This window comes from Callorhinus ursinus, unplaced genomic scaffold (assembly GCF_003265705.2).
Source record: "Callorhinus ursinus isolate GAN/ISIS: 27379988/994484 unplaced genomic scaffold, GSC_fseal_2.0 scaffold4, whole genome shotgun sequence".
Classification (NCBI taxonomy): Eukaryota; Metazoa; Chordata; class Mammalia; order Carnivora; family Otariidae; genus Callorhinus; species Callorhinus ursinus.
In genome coordinates this window covers 25,093,456-25,119,967 of record NW_027397066.1, presented here as the reverse complement: position 1 = coordinate 25,119,967, position 26,512 = coordinate 25,093,456, and the positions used below count along the sequence as shown (strand labels likewise).

At 36.2% G+C, this 26,512-nt stretch overlaps 1 protein-coding gene across 8 annotated transcripts in view; it reads right to left on the bottom strand.

Annotated features, from left to right (window-relative positions):
• PCDH7 (protocadherin 7) overlaps positions 1 to 26,512 on the bottom strand; it is a 413,030-nt gene that overhangs the window by 230,821 nt on the left and 155,697 nt on the right. The window contains exon 3 of one of the 8 annotated variants that reach the window (XM_073891506.1): positions 12,381 to 12,521. The exons of 6 other annotated variants lie outside the window; for them this stretch is intronic. In XM_073891506.1, the coding sequence (XP_073747607.1) occupies positions 12,381 to 12,521 (141 nt within the window). The remainder of the gene's footprint in view (positions 1 to 12,380; positions 12,522 to 26,512) is intronic. One more of the 8 variants, XM_073891507.1, reaches the window with a different exon arrangement.

Sequence of the window (26,512 nt, the reverse complement as noted above, 5' to 3'; positions counted from 1 at the left end):
CTTTTTAGGGGCATCTTCTTTTGCTCACATCTCAATGTTTTTTCCATACTTCAAACGGTTTTTCTTTCTTTCAAGTCAATAGCAGATGAAAGGATATTAAAAAGAAACATGTTGAAACACTTGGACTAGTTAATTAAAACACTCATTTAGGGAAAGAGAAGTTAGCTAACTGTATTTATTTCTTTTGACTTGCATGCAACTTCATGTTTGACATTATTATTTGTTCCACAGAAAACTAAGAATGCAGATGATACTTGATAGTTCTTAGTCCAGTAGATTGCAAAATACTAAATATTGCAAAAGAACAATGACCGTCGGTATTAAAACAGTAGCCACTATGGACTGGAAAAGTTCTATTTATTTTACTTATGCTGTCACTTCTCCTCATGTCATCCCTACATGGGTCATATTATATTCTGATTTTGAGAATGAAAAAAAATAATGAGTTTCAGTATTTACTGCAAGAACTACTGTAGCCTTAAAATTCAAATGGGTCTCTTATTTCTCCCCCATAATGAAAAATATCAGGAAACAGAAGAGCCAAAGCCTAAAATTCTTAGTAAATGCAAGCAAACCATTTTTTCTGAAACTCTGAAAATAGATATTATGCTCTAAAAAACAAATTGTGGATCCTCCATATTGCCAACACAATTACTTGACCTATCTTTTGCTCTATTTGCTGACTTCTATTAAACCTAGCCCAGGATTAACAAACTTTTTTTGTAAAGGGTCAGAAAGTAAATATTTTAGGCTTTGTAGGTCATAGGTCTCTGGCACAACCACCCAACTCTGCTGTTATAGTGCAAAAAGAGCCATTGAAGACACATAAATGAATGAGTATGGCCATGTTCCAATAATACTTTATTTATGGAAATGGAAATTTGAATTTCATTTAATTTTCCCACTCTGTGAAATGTTACTTAAAATTTTTTTCAACCATATGCAAATGTAAAAAATTAAATGTAAAAAATACAACTTTTCTGTTGTAGTAATATTTTTAAATGTCACTGTGGACTTTTCAACTAGTGTTTCAAGTCCTCATAAACACTTTATCCATTATACCTCTGTTTCAATGACAGTGCCTTGAAAATAGTTTATATTCAATTGTCACTTATTAAGATGTATTGATATTTCTTGTCCTTTTTGGAAATAACTCTGAACTGGGAAATCAGGAGAATTGGATTCAAGTACTGGCTCCAATATTAAGTGTGAAATCTGGGGAAAAGACTAATCTTTTAGCTTTAGCATCCTCAACCTTAAAACGAAGAAGTTATGGCAGATGATATTTAATATCTTTTCCAGTTCTTTAATTCTCTGAAACTGTAAGAAAATAGGTGTGTTGGATCAGTGAATGGTTGAAATCAGTGATTTTAAAGTAGACTTTGCTCACCCATTAAGAAATTCCTTAGAACACTGCAGGCAAATACTAATGCATCTTGGAATGCATTTACTCATCAAATAAAGATCATGAACAAAAATATGCATAACAATCAAACATTTTAGTCAATTACCTTAATGAAAAGTTACAAAGACGGTATGGTTCCCTCAGGCTTACCATTTTTGTGAAAAAAGTAGAGACATTCACTTGAAATGTCAGCTCCATGGAATATATTTGCCTAATTCTTCCCTATCCTCTGAAACCACCTCTTTTGTGATTCCTTCTTCACTGAACCACATAAAAATGTTGAGTTCCAGGGCTCCTAAGTGGCTCAGTTGGTTGAGATTCCAACTCTTGATTTCAGCTCAGGTCACGATCTCAGGGTCCTGGGATTGAGCCCCACACGGGGCTCTGTGCTCAGTGGGGAGTCTGCTTCTCTCCTTTTCTCTCTCTCTCTGCCCCTCTCCCTTTAAGTAGGAGCTTAAAAATGTTGAGCTCCTACTGTGTGCTAAAGTCTGTGAGATCTCACTCATCTCTCAAATGTATGATTCCAATAGCAGAGGTTAGCAAGGTTGGTAGGAAATAGGATGGTGAAAGCATGCTGGGTCTTGATTGGATTACACCTCCCACTTCATTTGAGACCCTACCTAGTCCCTTGTAAATTTCCATGTTTACCCTCACAGAGAAGTGGGAAAGCAGAGGGAGTCCTAGTTAGGAAAAGAGAATATTGACAAGCAACTAATGAGAAAAATGCTATCTTCACAATGACATTCAATCCAACAAAGACTTACTAAGCATTTGCTTTGTGCCTACCACTGTGCTGAAAAATCTACATGCTGCAAATTCAGGCATTAAGCTCAGTTGGGTAAGTATAGATTAATCATGCAAAAGCACTCAGAATACAAGCAGAGGTTTCTTTTTTTCTTTTTCTTTTGCTATTGTGATAATCATCAAAAGCTCAGTTCACATGCCGCTCAGTTGCTTTGCATGACTACTCTACACACCCATGGAGTTCCAGAAGCAGCTGAATGAGGTCGATAAACCTGTGTCTTATACCACGCAGTTGGAGTTAGTCTGTAGCAGTTCAAGGGAGCAATGCTGAAGAACCAAGGGGAACTGCAGGAAAACTGCCCAGGTTTCCAGCTACTAAAACACCAAAAATGAACAAATAGACAACAATAACAAAGATGAAAAATAGCCTTTCAACAGCTACCTCCTAAAATACACAGAAGCTTAGAAGCGCAGAGAGAAGCCTGCCTCAGGAGCGCCCAACTCAATTCCGCTGAACTGAAGTGAATGAAAATAAAATGTGCATTTTCAGAGGCACTCAAACAGATGCTCTGGATCGTTGTCTCCTTTTTTCCTTTTCCACCATAGGCATTTCACCCAAACTGCACCTGGTGAATCTGTTTAGGAAACTTATGTTTTACATTTAAAAACATTTACTTCTCCTTTTTTACAGAATGGAATTTTGTGCCCTTAAGTAGCTTTCATTGGTCTGGATGGATTAAAATGTCTGACAGGAGTCAAGACAGACAAATGGAGTAAAGCTCTGAAGTGTTACTTAAGCATTTAATTATTAGACTGAGTTGGAACCTGACTCTTGAGCCAGAATATTCTGCTATACAGGGGAACCTTCTGTTTCCTGCCATTCCTGGCAGCTTACTTGTTTTATCTTACTTCTCTGCACTTTGGTAGAAAGAGAAACTACCAGTGTCCATAAGGAAAAATGTATTCAATGGCCAGTATATGGTAATTTTCATTCTTCAGTACAAGTCAAATGACTCTAGAAAAATCAGTGGAAGTGTGTGTGGTGGGCAGAGAAATGGACCCTGCTGATGTCCACCTCCTAATCCCTGGAACCTGTGAAGAAGTGACCTGACAGACAAAGGGGAATTTAAAATTGCAGATAGAGTTAAGATTGCTCATCAACTGGCCTTAAGATAGGGAGATTATATTGAATTACCTGGGTGGGCCCAATGTAATCTCAAAGATTCTTAAAAAAATAGACAGGAAAGGCAGAAAAGGAGAAGAGAATGATGCCATGTGAGAACCGTACTCACCTTTGATAGTTTTGAAGAGAGAGGCAGGGGCCACAAGCCAAGTCATACAGGTGACCTCTAGAAGCTCTTACAGGCAAAGAAGGGAGATTTTCTTCCCGTGCTTCCAGAATAAGCACTACCTACCAACACCCTGACTTTTGGCCCAAGGAGGCCCATTTTGGATTTATGAACTTGAAAACTATAAAGTAACAAATCAGCATAGTTTTAAGCCACCAAATTTTAGGCAATTTGTCACAGAAGTGGTAGGAAATTTAGAGAGTTAACCATGAATCTGACATATGGTGGGAAGGAAATAGAAGTGAAGCATTTGGGCTTAGGCTTCACATTTATGAAAGAGGTTATAGACTCCTCAGATGTGCCGAGGTGTTCCATTCCTGGATCACCCCACCTATAGGACACTGAGAATTAGACATCATTCTAATAATTATACTTATTTTATAAAACACTAAAATACTGTGTTGCCTATTTTATGTTGAAGGTGTTCAGTCAGGGTAAACATGTTAAAATCATCTTCTTAGCCTTATTTTTGCATCTATTATTCTTTGAATACAGTGAAAACACCAATACCAAACAAAACAAATTAAAAAATGAAGTAGACTAGGTCTCTGTCCACTTATACATTTGAGGAAAAACCACTTCAAATGATAATCTCTCCATTGCAATGAAGATCTGATTTCATCTGTGTAACAGATTCTACACTGTAGAGTGTTCTATAAAGGATCATGATGAATTGAGCCCAAAATTGTGCGTATAGGCCAAAGATTTGGGGAGCTGATAGAGGCATTAAAAAAATCCATGAACTTGTAAGAAAACACGTAATCCACACAGAAAGAGTGAATAAATCCTAACCGGTGCCAAACTGTAGTTATCGTATTTGTAGACATTGCTTCTTATCTGCTACCTTCTTTCTTTTTTTAAGATTTTTATTTATTTACTTATTTATTTGAGAGGGAGAGAGAGAGAGAGAGCACGCATAAATGAGCTGGGGGAGGGAGAAGCAGGCTCTCCGCCAAGCAGGGAACCCAATGCGGGGCCTGATCCCAGGACCCCAGGATCACGACCTGAGCCGAAGGCAGACGCCCAACCAACTGAGCCACCCAGGCGCCCCTACCTTCTTTATTTCCTCTTTATTTCATGTTTGTGTATTAAAGAAACTTTTTAAGAGGATGAATTCTTTGTATAACAACTTGAGCTTTTCAGAGGAAAGAAAAGAAATAATTCACCAAATAAATAATAAATAAGCATGTTGGTGTTTCATGACTCCTTAGGGAAATGAAGATACAACTTGATCCTAACATGAAGCTTCAAAAGGAATTCTTATATAGTACAGAAAGTAGTCAGAAATACAGGAATTTAATTTTTAGCCATAATTTGAGGATGTAACATAAATAGTCCAATATTTGCCATATATAATTTTAATATTACATGCCACAAGAACAACTTATTTCATTTACCACTTCCTTGAGAAAATACAATTGAATTCTTAAGCTTATGGATAAGGGGCATTTTTAAGTAGGAGAGAAAAAGAAGCAAGTCCACAAGACAATAATGTTATAGGACAATCGTATTTTATTACTACTACTATTTGGCTTTCAAAGCATTTTTACATTTCACATTTGGAAGATACTTGGTGAGCTATATCTAAAATAAAATGTTTTTATTGCTTTTTCTTAACCTTAATTCTTCTTCAAAGTCTGACTTTTTTCCTCCCACACAAGTTTATATACATTGCCATTTTGTACACATTGCTTCAATGATTTCTTAATTTTCACTTTAGAAGGCCAAAATGAAAACACTTTGGGCACCCATAGTTTGTAAAATACATTATAGCATATTAAAGTGTTTAACTCACCAATGCTTCTGCTCCTTGGATCTCATTATATGCATTCTATGTATTAAGAAATAACAATAATGTGCTAACTAAAATTCTGGGAGAAGCAACACAGTTTTGTCACCTCTCTCTCTCTCTCTCTCTCTAAAAACTTGGGTGGCTCAGTCAGTTAAGCGTCTCCACCTTCAGCTCATGTCAGGATCCCAGGGTTCTGGGATAGAGCTCTGCATCAGGCTCTCTGCTCAGCAGGAAGCCTGCTTCGCCCTCTCCCTCTGCCTGCCACTCTGCCAGTTTATGGTCTCTCTCTGGCAAGTAAATAAATAAAATCTTTAAAAAATTAAAACTTCAGGTTTTTAATGACCATTACTTATATGGGAAGATTGTGAATTAACTAGGGATGGCACATGTTGTCTTTGCCCAGTTTGACAGAGAACCCTGAAGTAAAACACAGCTGAGCAAGAGACTTACATACTGCAACAACTGATCAATAGAGAGACGCTTCTAGGGGGTAAACAGTAATTGGTAGCAGACATTTTCTGGAACATGTTGAAAGAAGGCAAAGCCTCCTTACTGATTTAGTTGATAAAGTGTACTTAAAATGCATAGTGATTGGGACTGGGGCACCTGGGTGGCTCAGTTGGCTCAGCACCTGACTCACGATTTCAGCTCAGGTCATGATATCATGGGTCATGTGATCAAACCCCACATCAGGTTCCACACTCAGTGGGGGAGTCTGCTTGAAGACTCTCTCTCTCTCTCTCTGCCCCTCCCTCATTTGCTCTCTCATGTGAGCGCTTTCTCACTTTCTCTAAAATAAATAAATCTTTAAAAAATGCATATTGAAATTCCCTAACACTTCTTGATTGCTTATTATGTGTCCATTCCAAGCTTATTTAATTGTCACAGTAACACTATGGAGTAAATGGGGAAACTGATGCCCATGGAGGTAACTTGTCCATAGTGACACAGTTGCTAAGTGATCCACAGGTTGGTTCTTACTCACCAAGCAATAACTTGGCCTTGACAGAATGCCGAGAAGTTAATAAACAGACAATGAAACCTCTGCATGTATTGACAAGAGCACTGGTTCTTGTTCCAGATGAGCTAACTTAAAAGTAAACCAGGACTACACCAAAAACAAGTCCTCAGCAGAATAAAGTCAACTATTTCAGCCACTTCTGATAAGGGTTTTTCACAGTTTCCTTAAGTTCAGTAATTTCAGATTTGAACTCCACTGGATATCACCTGTAGTTCATTGTTACATTTAAGCCACTTGTAAAGGAAAAGATAGGTACTTCACCTTTCACCATATGGGCTTAAGTCATTTTTTTTAAAGTCCAATAAACCTTCCTGCCTTGTCCTACACAGGTCAGCTGTTCTCTACTCTTGCTACATATTTGAATTACCTGGGAAACTTAAAGCATAAATATGCTTGGACTACATCCCAAAATTATTTTATGATAGGGCTCAGTATCTATGCCAGCAGGATTAACAATTCATTCAGATCCTAAAGAATACTGGGAAATCATTCTACTTTCCATTTGCCTTGGCTGCCAGGAATCTCAGTGCTCAGTTACCATATATTTATAAGCCTAACTATGGTAGGTATATTTTCTTATTCTCTCTATGTGGCTTTTGAGGTACTAGTTCTATCTTAATAGTCTCATTATGTGTTTTATCATAAAATATCTCAATCCTTTTGGAGGTAGATAACCTACATTTTAAAAATGATTATAGAAAAAGTTAAAAGGAGTTCTCCTTATCATTCACTTTCTTGACTTTGGGGAAAAATGGTTTGGGTGTTATGTTTTAAAAGCTATATTATATTCTAGAGAAAGTAATTTGTAATTAAAATCAGCCATTCTTAGGGCTTTATTCAGAAACAAGATGACTAATGGAGTTTTATTTATTAGTTAATATGGGAATGACCAATATGCCATTAGAGATACAGGAGAATTCATCTTTATGAAGTTTTCTACACTTATCATGAGATATGTAAGACCTATTTTGCTGCTCAGTTAGCAATTAAGTCTTGTATGCTTGGTGATAGCTCTATTTTTCATCATCGTGTTTCAAATGTATATTGCTATCCATAACTTTATTTCCATATAATTATATATTAATTCTTCCTTTAGGACTAGGAAATCCTGAGATATAATGTCATCGCTAGGCAGCATCATGAAGAATTACTAAAACCATGTCTTTACCACCTTCTCCTCCTTTGAGCATTTCTTATGCCATTTTTTTCTTTCACTTTCTTTTTCTCCCATATATCTCGAGTCATTCTGCTGATATACTACATCAGCCACCTAGGACAAATTACCCTTTCTCTGTTCTGTGATTTCCATGCACTAATTTGTGAATACCTATGGTAATGGTAACCAGAGTATTTATGTATTGCCTTATAGATGGTATGTTGTTCCTCTCAGGTAACAGTGTCTTAACCTAACTAAAATACTTGGTGCCTGAAGAAAATCTTTCATAAGTGGTGTAAGACACAAGAATTGTGTGTCTGAGGATTGGGAAAATTTGAGGAGGGAGATTGAACTCTTCAAATCATAATTATTTCTCCTGTTCTTCCTTCAACTGGAAATAGCACTGGACTGGGAGTTGATACCTAAACTTTCTCATTTCAATAGCAATTCAGAAGTGTTTCTTGGATCTCTACTTTGCTTATGCTGGCTTTACCATTATTGAGCTCTATGATATAAGGCAAGATTCTTAATTCCTCTAAGTCTCAGTTCCTAACCTCCAGTGTGGGAGAAAATCAGGAACACTTACATCGGAGTATAGCCAAGAGATTTAAGTTAGACAATCCAGTGAGTCCTAATGTTTGTGTGCATGGCAATCACTGAGGAAATTGCTCAAAAGTACTCAAGAGCCTGTTGCCCCACAACCAGAGAATCTGGTCATTTGGGTTAACAAACAAACAACCTAGATGATTATGACACACATTAAGTTTTGAGAATCACTGATATAAACCATGTAAAACACTTGCCACATTTGTTTTATCAGTATTACAGTTGTTATGAACATCACCATTATTATGGTTAACACTGAGATGCTCCTAACAGCAAGCAATAAAGAGGTAGTCAGGGCCACCCATTACCAGGAAATTTAGTTATGGCAAAAACCAATACTAAGAACTGCAGTCATTGATGGCCCCCTCATTCTTCCCCCTTCCCCAACACACACACAAATGCACGTGGTGAGGAGTTGGTTAAAGACAGCAGGGTATAGAGTCATAGCCAAGTGGGTTTTAGTCTAGAAAGATTCTGGGAGAAGTTAAGGAGACAGAATTCAAAGGATGTAGTCAACAGCAGAGGCAAATCCAAAAAAGGACATCTTGGAAATGACCCGATGAATAAGCCTTGCCCTGGCAGACATGCTATTGCTTCCTACTGGCTGAAAGGCTTAACTGAAAGCAATAGCAGATGCCAGATATCCTACCTCACAGGGAGCAAGCTCAAATGGGATTTGCTTTACAGGAAGGATCTACATATTGTTATCTAACTTTAAGGAACTGGGATAATAAAGGCATGGGGCATTAAGCAAGGGGTGATTATTTAAACGAAAACAATAAAAAATTTACATCTGTACAAAATACACATGTCAGAAAAGTCAAAGTAAAAATAATTTGTAAAATCTGAAACTGTAAAATCTGAAATACTACGTCCCAAAGCCTTCCCTTTAATAAAGTGAGTTTCACTATATTCAAAGTGGATGAAATAGGAATGTCTGGGAATTTGCATTGTTCTAGATAGGCATTTTCAAAATCTATAGTGTAAGAGAACCCTGGAGTAGTGGCTTTCAAAGTTTCTTTGTTGTTTTTGATCACTACCAATAGTAAGAAACACATTTCACATTCTTACCCTGCACACAAGCACACACACACACACACACACACACAGGAAAGGAAAGTATCATACAACAATTTTTCCTTTACTTCATGCAGTGCATTTTGCAGTGCATATGGATATATATATCCATATTCCACCTCATTCCATTCTCTTCTTTAATTTAAAAATAATTTAACAATTTAGTGGTTAAGATCCACTAAATTGACTGTAGGACCCATTTCTGGGTCTTTACTACAGTGTGAGAAAAAGTGGCATTTGTAAAAAATGGAGATTTCAGCCCCACCTCCATCTCAAGGTAGACATTTAATAGTCCTGGGGGAGGAGTCAAGAATGTGCATTTTATAAGTGTCTTAGGTGATTCTGATCTCCAGAAATACTGTGACCTACAGAGTTAAAAACTTCATTCACATATATAGCTGATTTCACCTTCATCTGATGCCTTCCATCTTCCTGCCCCTGTTTGCTTCTCCTCTACCATAAAACAGAACTAGAGACAAACTTAGACCTAACTCAATCCAATGCCTGGCACCATATTTAACAGATGAATAAACTGAGCTCCAGAGAGAATAAATGCTAGATATAAATTTACCACCCTCCTCAGATTCCACTGGTTTTTAAATTCCTTCACAGATCCCAATAAATCCCCAAACAAAACAAAACAAAATCAAAAAACCCTTCTCAAATGCAATTTATGATTTACGTCATGCAGACTTTCCCCCCTGAGGCTACTTTTATGGTTAGCAAATAGAAACATGTTAAACCAATTTGACCAAACTCCACTTTAAATGTATATTTATCTCACCACAAATTGGGAAACCTAACTTCTCAATTTTCTTATTAAAGTTCAACTACAAATATACCTTTGGGGGGAAAGAACATTTCCAGTGTACTCTGGAGTTGCGAGTAAAGGAGAGTATTACAGAGCTGAGAGCTGATTGTACTACAAGCTGTAAAGATATTTCCCATTACTGCCTAAGAAGCACATATATTGAACTAATTGGCTAAAATTTGAAACGATTTCTCAAATAAAACTACAAGCAATCTTGCTACTATTCACACGATATCACTACAGAAAAGTAAATACAACCCATTTTATTTGTGTATATAATATTGACGTTTACTACTCATTTCAGAAGGGTAAACAGCTAATATGTGTTTTAATCAGTTTGCTTGCCTGGTTATATGTACTCTCTATCATCAAAAACAAAATTATTAATTCACATAGCTTCTGTTAAGGAATTTAGGAATAATAGAGGTTTACTTCTCCTTTAAAAGTCTGTAAAAAATAGAAATATACCCAACTAATCTCCACAAAATAACTTTGAAGGATATTATTAAAACATTTATATTAAGCAGTTATTTTCTACGACTAATTAAAGGAGATCATTGTGTAGGTTAAGAAATACTTTATACCGGAAGTTCCCTTAGAATCACCTTAAAAAGCTCCACAAACACTTTGGTGTGGATAGAAAAAATATTTGAAGTTATTGAATCTCAATCATGACTTAGTCCGCCATAATGTAAAATATTGTTGAATGAATGAAGTAACAAATGAGAAAAATGATTTTTCAACCTCATGTCTTCAAGCCCTTTAAATATTTGCAATATCTATTAAAAAGGAGTTTGCAAGGTAATTTAGTGGTGCAAACAAAAAGCGGGTAGAGAGAGGAAGTGGGAGGTGTTTGCCTAGCTGTTCAAAAGCATGCTGCTGTCCATGTATGTTCAAAGATACCTTTAAACTGCAAATAATTCACATGTTTGCTTTAAAAAGTAGGGTCCAAATTCAGTATAATGTCACCTAATTAGCTATTATATAAGATATAATAAATATTTTGAAGAAATAAAACTTCATTTAAGACTTCTTTATCAAGTTTTTCACTTCTTCATTAAAATTTTCCACACAATTAGTCTGAGTTAGTGTGGTTTTACTATACCTAATTTGTTAAATTACTGTCTAAATCATTCATCTGTAAGACTAAAAAGGAAAAAAAAAATCATTCCTTGCTCCAGTGATAAGGTTTGTACTACACAAAGTACAAGATAGTTCATAACATTTACAAAAATGGAATTTTGTTATTTTTATCATCATGGCGGGTTAAAGCCCAAGAGAAAAAAAAATCTATAGAAACAAACACATTGAGAATCAGTTCAGCATTGGAATAGCAGTCCAAATCAACAAAAGCAATTAAGCTGCATTGAAATAAATAAAAATTTCAACAAATAGCATTTTATATTTTGTTTGGTTTCCAATTTCACAGTAGGAATTTAGTGATTGTTCAAACCCATATACCTAAATTGTAAATTAAATGCTCTCTAGACATATCAAACTTATAGTCCAAAATGCAAATATAACTGGATTTAGCTAGAAGTTGTTTATGATGTAGTGAGAGGCAAAAAATGTCATTAGAATATTTAGAATTATGTCATGGAGTTCAGGAAAGAAACAATAAGCCTTGCAACTCATTATCGCTTAGATAGTGAAAATCATCCTTGCTTACAAGATTGGATGGGACCCTTTGAGTACCTTTCACAATGAGCCAGAATTCTATGTAGGGTGCATTAGATGAAATGGAAAAAGTAAAACATCAAGAGGGTTTTGAATTAGGGATCTGCTCATTGCACAAAGCAGATACCTTCATTGCTTCCATCCCTTCATGTGCTCAATTTCACTTTGAATGGGTTTGCTAGATTTGTTTGTCATATAAATTCAATTTGAGTAAAGTGACATTTAATGAGGTGCCAAAGCCAGGCCTTAGGGCAACCAGCATCACTGTTCTTACACTTTTGTGTGTGTGTGTGTGTGTGTGTGTGTGTGTGTGTGTGAGTGGGGTGGGGGTTTTATTTTCCACACCCTGGGATGGTCTGCAAGGTAGCAGAACAGAAAATGACTTCCTCAAACATTTACCACTGGTTATCTAAAAGAGAAGTGCTGTTCTGCCTCCTCTTGGAAGCAAAATAACCAGGGAAAATAGCATTTATAATGCAAAAGTAGGTGCGAGAATGGTTGAGATAGACACTATTGTGAAATACAACTATACTCTAGCACACGTTAGAAATGCATCACATGTTCCTATAGCCAAATTATTTCAAAGCACTATACTAAGCTCATGTTTAAAATAACACTTGCATTTTCTGATTATTTTACATAGGGTACTTAAGTGTTTCTATTGTTCTGAATAGCTGAGATCATGTTATGAATACTATAGATCAATGCATAAGAAGGTACAGTAAAATACAGCAACATCCACCAGATTATGTAGTGTATGCCTTCCTGAATAGACTAAGAAATTTTCCAGAACAGATTTGTCTTCCTTTGTATCCTCCACCATCACTGGCACAAAGTTGATACTCATTGTTTTGGCTGAAATTTTCATGTTCATATTGAAAATCTGTTTAAATTTAAAAGTATATATTATTTAAAATTCTGTAAAGAAAGAGGATATACATCACCCTTAGTATAAGAAGATAAAACTGATGCATGACATAATACAATGATAAAAATAAAATAACAATATAATAAAAATAAGTATAATTTATTTAGCACCTACAAACTTGCTAAGTATAATGCTAGAGGTTTTACATATGTTGCTTCATTTATTTCTCACAAGAACCATATGGCAGCATATGAATTATTACCTCCATTTTAGAGAATGAATCTGAGTTTCAGAGAGGTTGAATAATCTTCCAACACTAAAACAGAAAGGGGCAGAGTCAAAATGTAAAGCTAGGTTCTGGGTCATTTCCCAAGAGGAGCTGCTTTCTAATCTAGCAGGAGTTATGTGGTCCATATACAAACATCTGCATTTTTTCATTAAATATTGCTGGTGACAAACACTCACATCAGCAAGATCATATACCTGGATTAAATGATGAGATTATGACCTCAAAACACAGGATCTTCTTTTCCCAAAGGCAACCGGTCTCTAGGTCATGGCCTTGACTTCACTGATACCACACTCTAATCAATTAGGTTTCTCTGGGAAGCTGAAACTTCAGGGAGACTGATAAATATCATTCACTGGTGCCTACTTTGTCACAGACATTGCAAATATTTTCTCCTGACAACTCCCCACTTGATAAAACCTCAATCTAGCAAAGTTTTTCTTCGAGGTAAGAGTTCACTCTTGGGTGTTGGTTTCTGCTTTGAGGGCATTCCAAAGCCGGCCTAAACTGGTTGCAAAGTAAACTTCAAACATCCTGCACTTTCACTGGAGATGATAATTAAAATGTGAGTCTCATTTTGCTGAAAGAATAATTTCTCTAAAACAAAATAGCCCAGACAGTTAATAAGTCATTATCAAGACTGAAACTCTCTAGATCCAATTCTCCCAGGGAACAGATAGATACCTGCTCGGTACCCTGCACTGTCACATTGAGGAATATGACTGGCTTTAGCCATCATTCTACCATATTTATTAACAAATCCTTAGTTGTAATGACCTAAATTTTACCACTCCCTGGACACTTAATGTAGCACATTCAACCATGGTGATATAGCAGGTATATGTAAGCAGTAGAGTCAATTTTTCATATGGAAGTCAATTTTTCCTATTTCTCTATAATGAGAAATAATATATTTAGGACCAATTAATGGAATAAATAGTATATTTTAATGCAAATGAAATTCACCTCTAGTTTAATTCACAAATGGGATTATAGTTTCTGTAAACGTGGTAACAGATTTCTTTGCTAGATATTCATAATCAGCTAAATGAGCCTTATCACCCGAAGATGAACCTTCCAGATCACATATACAGCAAGGCACATTTCTGCAGGTCATTAGTGCACATATCTGCAAACCTGAGTATGTGCTAAATTGCTAACTTTAAATCCAAAAGTGGGAATAGCCCTAAGTGATTCAAGAATTTGGAAGACAGACATTGTTACTTCCATTGCAGTCTCCTGAATACTGATACTTGGTGGTACTTTGAAATTTAATAGTAACTCAAGCAACTATATATATATATCTTCCTCAGGACAAATGAATGCCAATTCATACATGTTTAATTTAGGTTAGATTATTTTGGAAAGTAAAAATAAACCTACTTATTAAGTTACCGCATACTTTGGAAAACAGTAACAATAGCAACTTATAAAATTTAAAATTAACATTTAGACAAAAGTATTTTCTGTTTCTTTTGTCACAGAAAACAATCTAGTTGGAACTTCCAATTTTAAGACCATATAAGATGTGACATAGAACATACAGAATGTGGGGCACCTGGATGGATCAGTTGGTTAAGCATCTGACTCTTGATTTCAGCTCAAGTCATGATCTCAGGGTCATGAGAGTGAGCCCCATGTCAGGCTTCATGCTGAGCATAAGTCTGCTTGAGATTCTCTCTCTCCCTCTGCCCGCCCCCCCCACATGCTCACACGCACGCGCTCTCTCTCTCAAATAAATAAATAAATAAATCTTTAAAAAAGAACATACAGAACGTAACAAAAATTTCATATGAAGAACATAAACTTATTCAGAAAAATGACTTTACAGTACTCATACAACATTTTAAACAATGATAATCACACTTCAATAGACTAGTCAGATTTGATGAGTAGGAAGCTCCCATATGGTACAGTGATTATTTGTGGGAAGGAATGTGTTTTTCTCTTAAATTGTGGCAGAAAGAAATGGCTGAGGTAAACAAGAAATGATGAATCAGTGAGAGAGGTCAGTACATACTATTTAATTGGCAATTGTTCAGTGTCCTAATTTTTTGAAAAGGCCTATCAGATATGTTTCCTCCGTTTTGGGAAATAGAATACCATCGTTAAATAAAAAAAAAAAATAGACACATAAATAACTAGGTAAATAAATAAATAAACAGATTCTTTGTTATTTCATTTCCTACATGCATAGTCAATATGAAAAGAGAAAATATATGAATAAAATAATAAGATGTGATTATTCATCTCACAGAATAGATTCTTCATTTACCACTGATTCACTATTTAAAGTCATCAGAGAAAAGTACTAGTGTACTTAAAATACATAATTTCTCACAAATCTATGCAGTTACCATTTATTACATAAAAAGCCTGCACTTCAGAATTCTGCTTAGAGTGACTATTTTTCTGTTGGCATTATTTTTTTTTAAAGATTTTATTTATTTGACAGAGAGAGCACAAGCAGAGGGAGAGAGGGAGAAGCAGGCTCCCTGCTGAGCAAGGAGCCCGATGTGGGACTCTATCCCAGGACCCTGGAATCATGACCCGGGCCGAAGGCAGCCGCTTAACCAACTGAGCCACCCAGGCGTCCCTCTGTTAGCATTATTTGAATTGGTTTCTAATTCACTGTGAAACATTCCAGTGAGTTTCAATACCTTCTCAATTAATTGGGCAATCGCTGGATATGGGATCATTTTCTTCCCTTTTCATGTAGACTCCATCAATATGCAGTTCAGGGAGCCTGTCTTTCCACATAGTCTATTTTACAAGCAACAGTTAATAATTTCTATATTTTATCTAATAAGTTTTTTAGGGTAATACCATATAAAAAGCCATTAACTTATTCAACATTCAAACTTGTTTGACAGAATCTCTCTCTTTTCCCTAGGTATTCTATGTTAAGTGCATGTCAGTACATGTAAATTCTGGGGAGAACTTTCCCCTGACCAAATTGTTTGAAAGTCTGACAGTTCACATAAGTGCAAAATAATAAAATTGCCCCCAGTGTTTTTCTGAAGTAATTTATGTGCTGGAAACTCTGAAAAGTGCAATTTAATTCTTAATATAAAATGGCCACTATAAATTGGGAGGGGTGGGGTGGGCACACAGTCAGCTAGCTGGTTACAACATGTAATTAAATTAAGAGTTTCATAGTAATCAGTAGGTGACCTTTGGTCATCTTTCCTCCTTTGCAAGGTTCGTCGCAGCTGCTGTTGTTTTACTTAAAGTTTAAAAAACGGTGGATTTGGATCAGACACTATGGTAATTTAACTCCCAGTGAGTAATCATTTCTTCATTATGGGGGAGAGAAAGTCCACAGATGCCAAGTTCCTAACCAATCATTCATTTAATCCACATGTAACTTGGTGTTCTAATTATATAAATTATTCCACATATTTATCTGCAGTAAATGGCTCTCTGGCTTAGGTCAAAAGCAGGCTTAATATTTGTACAGCACAATGCATATTAAAAAATGAAAGACTGAAATTAGAGCACCGGAATCCAGATCCTTTCAGAGAAAAGCAACATTTTCAGTCCATTTAGTAAAGAGCATGCTCCCATTTCCTAAATGGTTCTAAATGGTCAATGCACCTCCAAAATGTAATCAACGTGTTCTCCTAGTCCTGGTAAGACAGACATAATTGTTTACTATATCATGAGACTAAACTAACATAGAAACCCAATTAACTATTTTAATAACTAGAGAGGGGTTAATAGAGGATTCAAAATGACAGTTGGTAATTATAGGCCTCTCCTTCATTTAAACACAGCTAGAAAAGGTGATAAAAAAAAAACAAAAAACAAAAAACATGCAGGCAGAGGAGGTACCGAGCATGGCCACAAAGAGAGCTTTTATTTTTCACCAAGCACTCATGGAGCCATTTACTGTGAGCCTATGCCTAACCTTGGGGAACTTTCTATCCATGTTGCTTCAGCATGACTAATAACAAGGAGGCCTCCACAAACTGGGTTGCTACAGTAATTGTAAAGAAAATGTTGCCTATTTTATTGGCATTAGTTACTTCACTTGGATGTTACTAACACAATATTGATATCATTTATTACACAAGGTAAATATAAGGTTATAAATATACCCTTAGAAATGATATGATTTATTTTTGAAAGAGTGTTGGTACAAGGGCGCCTGGGTGGCTCAGTCATTAAGCGTCTGCCTTCGGCTCAGGTCATGATCCCAGGGTCCTGGGATCGAGCCACGCATCACGTTCCCTGCTCAGCGGGAGGCCTGCTTCTCCCTCTCCCACTCGCCCTGCTTGTGTCCCCTCTCTCATTGTGTCTCTCTCTGTCAAATAAATAAAATCTTTAAAAAAAAATGTTGGTACCATGCACTCCTACATAAATATCTTGTGCATGCAATTTTTCCAAGAAATCTATCAGATTATTGATTCTTTTTTTCCCTCTGACCTTGAAAACCATTAAGATAAACTAGTGACTGGAACTCCATTAATGTGCATCAAAATAGATTATCTCTTTTAGAAGATTCTCAAATGTACAAGAACACAGTTGATCATATATTTAGGTCTAAGTGTTCAAAACATTTGAGTTTCAGCAGCTGATATTGACCACACAATGATTAAGAAAAATAACAAATGATGAAATCTAATGCAATTCTATCTTTTAGCAGACATATAAAACAAAGTGCATTATAAATCATTTAGTAGTCTAAGTATTTATGTTAAGCATGCAATTAAAATGAAAGTATATTAAGTGTGTAGGACATTTTTCTATCACCTCAGCTTCAGAATCCTTCAAATTAAATGAGTATGAATTGCATTAAATGAAAATCAGACACACTTGGCATATAAATTATAGCTCTCTTTGACAGTGATTTTTATTTTATATGTTTTAAAGAATATCCCTATAAATACTGGTCAATGGCAAATTTTACTCTAAACTTTTTATTTCTGAAAGTCTGGTAATGATGTCTCCTTAGTTTATGGTTTAAATCACCACAAGCAAACACTCCACATATAACATAGCAAAAATATATCACATCTCCTTTGATGTCTATATTGATACACAACCTGCACTGATCACAATTCTTCTGTGTTCTATACACAGCTCTATTATTGTACTTGTTCTATTGTCTTGCAATTATTTATTCATAATTTATCTGCCTACTATGACTTTTCATTTAGTAAAATTAGGACCCATTTTTGTTTCTGCTGATGAACAAGCACAAGGATTTTCCCTTTTTTATTATAACATTGTGAAGTTTATTAAAACATCATCTTTAAGTATCTCTTATTGAGCAACATTATGAAAGTTCTCTTAGTATTTTTAGTATTTTAGATTCCAAAACCTTTGTAATGTGGTCTAAGATCAACTTGTAATAGTTTATACATGTTATTTTCCCTTTGTAAAGAAACCAGTAGTGAAATATATTGCCTTTATTTTGCCCAAACCATAGTTACCTTATTCTATCAAACACTTGGTTACTTTCAAAATACCCTGTAAGTGTTTGATTGGAGTGTTGTCACTTTTAAGTTTATTAAGTCAATGTAAGATGGAACTAAAGTAAAACTGTTATATTCTCAAATTTGTTTTACCATGGATAATTTCAAACATACACAAAATCCAACAAAATTGTATAAGAAGTCCCCATGCACACATTGGCCAGTCCCTACAACTGTCATCTCAAGAGCACACCTGCCCTAACCTCTCTTCTGTCCACCTCTCTTCCCCTCCAACGACTGAAAGCAAATACCTGATATCACATTATTTCATCCATATTTTACTACTAGTATCTATAAAATATGCACTATTTTTACCAAACCACAACACCATTATCACTCTTAAATAATAATTCCAGGAACCAAACTGAGGGTTACAGTAGGGAGGGGGTTGGGGGGGTGGGTATTAAGTTGGGCACCTGTTGTGATGAGCACTGGGTGTTATACACAACTAATGAATCATTGAACACTACATCAAAAACTAATGATATGTTGGCTAATTGAACATAACAATAATAAAAAATTAACAATAATTCCTTAACACCATCAAATTTCCAGTCCATGTTCACATGTTCAATTGTTTCACATATATAATGATTTATGTTTTTCAAGTAGAACCTAAATAAATTCCATATGTAATAACATGGCAATTGACTGCTATTCTTTTCTAAATATAGGTATTCTATCTCACTCTATTTTTCATCTTGCCATTTATTTTTTGAAGAGAAACAGAAATCTATCTATCTATCTATCTATCTATCTATCTATCTATCTATCTATCGGTTGATTGCTGTATTACCTCACCATCCAAATTTTGCTGATTGCATTCTCATGGTCAAGTTCAACATTTGTCTCTATCCTGTGGATACATAGGCTTATCAGATCATGTGTGTGTTTTATAAGATTACTTCAGAGAAAGTATCTACAATATTTTTGAATTTTTAAATTGTGGCAGATCCATTACATAAATTCATTTAGAAAACTTCATTGTTGCTTCTATCATGAAAATCAAATGAGTGCCACATGAATGCAGACTTATAAATTTTATTGAACGCAAGTTAACTTTTCTACACATTCTGGCATACAAACTTTCATATGCAAGATTGAATTTGCACCAAAAGTGTTGAATATAAAATTAAAATTATTTAGACCAAATGATAAGAACAGTTAAAAAATTTTTATGGTGATTAAAAGAAGTTCCTAAAAATGGAGGGAAGGCCTCTTCTTATGTATTTCATGAAGTCCTGTGGCAAACCATGGTGTACCTTAGATAATGAACATGTATCTAGCTTTTGCTGTAGCTCTCAACTGCATTTGGTAGTTGACCATGTGGTTCATTGCATTAAAGACAGCACAATAGTCGTTTATTGAAAACCTACTCTATTCTACTCTTCTGGACTCTTGAAATATAAAGATAAACCTGAGAAGTATTCAGTATAGTATGAAGAAGGACACATACACCCGAATGATTGCTGCAGACTTACTGTTATAAATGTGCTTATAACAACCTCAGCTTTGATGATTCAAGTTGAAGAGAAACAATGGTTATTTTAAGAAATCTGATATTCCTACTATCTACAGAGGATTTTTATTTAGTCATAGTTACCTTATCATACCACTGCTTTACTTGCCAAGAATAACATTTTTAACCCTATTCGTGGCCTTTAAGTCACACACACACACACACACACACACACACACACACACACACACACACACGCCTCTCAAAAGAGGATAAAAATTCTTTGAAAGAGCCTGAGGAAATAATAACACTTTCGTATTGCTTATTATGTTCCATGTGCTATTATAAGTGTCTTGCCCCTATTACCTCATCTAGTTTACTCAACACAATACATAGCATGATACAAATTACTGTATATAAGAAAACTCAGTTTCAGCAGCTTGCCTGACATCTCACACTAATAAGGGACAGAGCCAAGTGACACATTTTGGCAATGTGACCGCAGAGTCTGTGTTTTAACCACTATGATACACTGCCCCTTAATCAAACCATGTAATCAAGAAACAAAAGAGAAACAACTAATTGTGTCATCTGGGCTGGAGTCAGGCTGGTTGGATTCTGGCTTCGTGACCTTGTGCAATGTACTCTGTGCCTCTTTCTGTTTATAAAATGTGAATATGGATAGTACTTGCCTCACACAAATTCTGTAAGGATTTACAAAAATGATGTGTACTGTATCTGGCAAGTAGTGAGGTGTTCAAAAATGTTAGCTATTATATTTATCATTATATGCCCGAAACAAAGGTCATGGTATTTAGAATCTGTTTCGAAAAAAGGCAGCCACTGTATGTCCTATATAATATTAAAATAAATAGAAAATGAGGTATTCACAGGGAAGTATCTCCTCTCTTGCCTTCCACAGGAATAAAAAGTTACAAAAGGGGAGAGAAAATGGAAAAGAAAACCAATTTATCAGGAAAGAGTAAGGTGGGGCTCTTGGGTGACTCCGATTCTTGATCTCAGCTCAGATTTTGATCTCAGGGTCGTGAGTTTAAGCCCCACATTGGACTCCACACTGCGTGTGGAGCTTACTTAAAATATATATATATATATATATATATATATATATATATATATAAAGTACAGCGTTTTGGCACCTATCACAGTTAGCTCACTCACTCTTCACCTCAAACTTGCAACAAAAGTGTTCTTACTCCCATATTACAGTCAGGAAAACTGAGTCTTGTTGATTATTCAAAACCACACAGTCAGTACATGGCAAAACCAGGCAGATCTGAAACTATTATCTCCCTGACATCACAGCTTTTATTTTCTCACTACACCAGTGTTCTTTATCCTATAGGTCCCAAGTTAGAGAGTCATAGAATCATTTTAACGGATTGCAACCAAGATTTAAAAAAAATAGAAGACAGGAGAGAACATTAGTGCACATCACATGAAGTAAATGCAAACACTATCTGATGGAAGCGTTGAACTTATGTGCACGTGTATATCTATGGGTCTGCTGAGTTGCCATGGAAATTGGATTTCTTAATGTCTGCAGCATTCAAAAAATTTAGAAATACATAGTACCTGTCACATTCCTCATGTTGATGTGACAGTTGAACAGATATTTATTGATGCCCAAACCCTGAGGTCACAATCCAATAATTGCTTAAATCTATACATTTTCTGAAAGCACCTCACAAAAAAGAGGGGAAAAATCAAAATATGTGCAGACACACACACACACACACGCATACAGATAGTGTGCAGCTTCCTGCTCTGTCTCACATTCCCAGGAAGAGTGAGGAAAATTTGGTGTGATGGGTTATATCATCACTAACAAGCTGAGTGGGTTGATACATCTATTAAATTTTATGTTCTTCGGGTTTTTCCTCTATAAAAAAGAAGGCAACAATTCCTTCTCTCTAATTACCTCCATGGGACTCTGAGCTATTTAGGCAAAAGTCAGTGCAGTGATTTAGAGAAACAGTCAAGGGAGAAGTATGAGTGTGTGTGTGTGTGTGTGTGCGCGCGCGCGCGTGTGTGCACGCTTAACAGGAAGACATCACTGCTGACGAAAAGAATGGCAAAGTGTATAATAACAAGGCAAAGTATCTGTCTGAAAGAGGAATCACAGCTTCTTGAGACCATGGGATATCCCTATCAGCTGGCTGGGCTTATGGACAGTAAGAGTCACTGGTGATAAATTGGAAAATATGAAGTGCTTGAGAAATGGGGTGGTCTCCACAGGTACGGAAAAATATTGTTTGCTAACCTCAGGCATGGGTTCACGCCTCAGTAATTGCCGCTCTTGCTAAGGCAGTGACCTCCATAAGCTAAAGTTTTACTTCGTCTTTATCTTCTTTCTGCTCTTCAAAGACAAAGGCATGCAATGAAAGATTGATTTCCCCACGTGACTAAAGCTCAGAGATGGTAGATTCACCAAAGTGCATATTTTATTAATTTTACCAATTGCTACAAAGAAAAATGGTTTCTAGCTGTGGAGAATAAGCATTCTCAGGATTGCTGGCCTCAAGTTGTGGCCTCCAGAATAATAAAGGTCCCCATTTGGTGGCCTATAAGTCTGTCCTTCTGCTTTTTGGCCAGTTGTTACTAGTGTTAAAAAAATGTTTTTATCAGGGGCACCTGGTGGCTCAGTCGGTTAAGTGTCTGCCTTCGGCTCAGGTCATGATCTTGGGGTCTTGGGATCGAGTTCTGCATCGGGAATCCCTGCTCAGCGGGGAGTCTGCTTCTCCCTCTCCCTCTGCAGCCACCCCCGCTCGTGCTCTTTCTCTCTCTCAAATAAATAAAAAAATATTTTTAAAAAGTTTTTACCAGTTATTTTATATATGATCCATACTTATATCTCAGCCTTATTAAAATAAAAATAAGTAAATAAATGAGGGAAAAACCACAATAACTTTAGATTCAAGAAAATGTGCAAGAACCCAATCCCATCAATTAAGGACTATTTCTAAAGAGTTTCAAACACACTGCTGGAAAAAAAATGTGAAGGTGAAAAGTACAAGTCATGTAAATGAAGATTCAATTTTAGCCAGTTTTAACTTAATATGAGAACAGCAGATGGTGTGACTTATTGAAAGTACTTTTCAATTTTCTGGGCAAAGCAATTTCTTAAATGAAAGGGCTCCTTTAGGCACACAAAAACCTCCGTCCAAAGCTGTTAAGAGACCCAACTGTAGTCACAAAGCTAGAAATGGTGGCAGAAGACAACTAAAACGCAGAGAAATTGCCTCCTCATTTCGGTGAGAGTTAACACAGGTTCTTCAGTGATCTGTGCTTGTGGTAAATGTGTATGGTTATTTCCACCCCTGTGCGGATGGTTGTTCTTTTGACTTGCCACACAGTCATCCTTCTTTTTCTGGTACAAGAACTCGACCACTCCTTTCCTACACTCTGCACCTGTGGGGTGCTGTGTTGATCCCAGCAGCAACTCCAGCATGTATGACAGTACCTGGTCAATCTTTTCTTCCCATTTCCTTTGCCACAGTGATTGGTCTAGTTTGAGGAAATGTCCTGTTACTCCATACTGATCTTGCTCAAATAAATTGAGCCAGAAAAGGTATGTGATCTGGGTTGGTTCAATGAAAGCTAATATGAGGGTCTGGGAGTTGCGAAGGCATAAATCTGGGTTTATGGCCACCACCATGGATGAGAGACAGTGAGGCCAACACTGAGGAAAGTAAGGAGAATGCAGAAAGCTATCGAATCTTAACAGCATTGTCTAAGCCCCCATATCCAGCCCACCTGTGCAAGATGGCCTCCAGACTTTCATTTAAGTTTGTCCATCCAATTTTGTACCCTCAATGTTTGTTTTATACTATGTCGCTTCTCCCTGTTCTGTTGTTACTCTGTATTACCCTTTGTTACTCAAAGAGTAAACTGTCTGCTTGCATCTTTGCTAAAAAGAATTGGTTACCCTATGAGGCTTCAGGGAACTTAAAGCAGTAAGTAGGACAATAAGGAAAAATACAGAAACAAACTTGTCAAGAGATGGAAGAACTCCTGTTCTTGTGTTTGTTTTGTTTTGTTTGCTTCAAGTTGTAGGACACAAAGCAAATGATACCTCAGTGGATACAGAACTTTATTAGAAATTCAATGTAGAGGTGTTTATATTGAACTATGCTAATACTGATTTCACTGTTTTTCCATGAATCACAACTATGATACCTCTGTGTCCTATAACAGTTACACAAATTCCACAGATTACTTTAAAACTGTGAAGATGAAGATTTTGTGATTTAGACTATTTTAATTAAGCTGTTTCTATAAAAAGTCTTTTGCAATATAACTTTCTATAGAGCACTTAAAAGCTGCTTTTTCTTACATAGTTGTGTTTTTCTGTACTATGGGTGACAATAATTTACACATTAGAGACCTTACAGCAAAGAACATATATACACCATCTTTTTTCACTGACTATTTTACCATAGTTAAAATCTCAGCTTTCTTTAACTATTCTTAGGCATTACGTTTTGCCAAGAATTTAAAATTCATTCTAAATTGTGATTTACCTAAAGAGTATTCAAATATTCCATCAGTCAATTTAATATATTAATTAAGAGTGGGGTCCCAAACTTTAGGTTTTGAAATGGAAATTATGAATGGGGTTTAGGGGATATGTTAATCACTGAAGTTGTATGCAAAATATTTCAGAACTGTATATCTGGTCATCTCCCCCACACCACCACCCCTCCCCGCTCCCAACACCTGCCAGCCTAGGAAAAGGATCCTAACATTTTTTAAACTCTCAAGGAGGTCTATAATAATAAAAAAAAATGTTATTAAATAGGAGTAAGCAGAGAAATTTTGATTTTAAGAAGAAAATCAAGAGAAAAGGGAAGCTACTGTTTTCAGGATTTCCATTTTCTACTTATCGTGTTGAAAACCAGCTTCAGTATGTCAGTAGCTGCAGGTGGCTGGGTTATGAATATGTAAAATTAACCATGACATAATCTGCTCAACATTGCATATCATCATGGCAATAATTGCTTTATTGTTCAGTGGTCAGGGTCCCTGCCAGAAAGCATAATCCAAATGAGAATTAAATGCAAGAAGCATATCTCCATGATATCACAATTAAGCTGAGTATAGATAGACCTGAACCTTCAGGACCAATTTATAAACTTTCAAGGATATTGTCACGTAAATGGTAAGAACCAGAGCTCAGGGATGAAATTTTGCAAAAATACACTAGTATGACTTATGTGATTATAGTTCTAAACTTTAAAATTACCTTATATAAAAATTTTCTTCTTCATGGAATTCAATTATGTTAAACCTGAAAAATAATCCCTCTTGGTGTTTTTATGTCTGGAAATCATGGTCGGATCACTGTTTCAAGTCATTTATTGAAGAACAAAAGATAAAAACCAATGAAGGAAGGAAGGAAGGAAGGAAGGAAGGAGAGAGGGGGGAAGAAGGGAAGGGAGAAGGGGAGGGGAGGGTGGGGGGCAGGAAGAAAGCAAATGGGAGAGAAAGAGGAATAACTGAAGAGAGTATATTTTACATTAACTGCAAATTTGCAGAGAAACTCTCATCTCCTCTAAGTTTAACTACTTTACTTTTGCTCCATTCCCTGTCTTATAATATTCAATACACTTTACTGAATATTGTTAATATTGAATTTTGATAATTTTCCCCATCCATCTATAGTTAGTTAGGATCCTGGCGACTAGGCCACTGAAACAAAAAACAAAACCAAAACCAAAACCAAAAAAAAAAAAAAAATAGTAACTTAAAATAGAAAAACATTTTTTTGTTTTGTATCAAATTCTAGAGGTAAGTGATCCAAGCGAGTAAGTAGCTTAGCTCTTGTTCAGCAGGTCAGTTGGGAGCTCAGCTTCCCCTGCCACAGTATATAAAATCTTGATTTGGGCCAGGGTCACTGGCTGTCCTTCGATATCCATTCTAGCCTCTTCTTCAACACAGGAACCCAGTGAAAGGTCAGAAAGACCTCATTTCCTAACCTCCCTTGCAGGTAGGTAAAATCATTTGATTAATTTGTGGGCAACGGCACATGAGTGGAAGTGATATATGATATTTGGATTGTGCTTCTAAAGGACCAGAGGTAACCTCCTTGCTTTTTACTCCCATACCACTGGCTGAAATACAGATGTCACAAAGGGCCATGATAACCACAGCAACCCAGTACGGGTGGTGACGCATGAAAACAGGAGCCCATTACCTAACATCATAGAACCAAGCAATTATACCAGTATATTGTGTTTTTATGTGAGAGAGAAATAACATTCTACTTTGATTTAAGCTGATATTATTTGGGCCTGTGCCACAACAAGTGAGCCTATATCCTATTGCATTAATATAATATTTGTTGCTCTCCCTCACACTTCTTTTCCTTCTAATACAAGCATACTTCCAAGCTCCAGCAATCCTTTTTTTTTTTTATGTTAGATTGTCTTTGCTATCAGCAAAATAAATTAAAGCACCATAGAGATTTAGAATTCCCATTTAAAAAAAAATAATCGGGGCGCCTGGGTGGCTCAGTCGTTAAGCGTCTGCCTTCGGCTCAGGTCATGATCTCAGGGTCCTGGGATCGAGCCCCGCATCGGGCTCCCTGCTCAGCAGGGAAGCCTGCTTCTCCCTCTCCCACTCCCCCTGCTTGTGTTCCCTCTCTCACCTCTGTCTCTCTCTGTTAAATAAATAAATAAAATCTTTTAAAAAATAAATAAATAAATAAAAATAAAAAAAATAATCGTCTCCAAAACTTGTACTTATCTAACCAACTGAA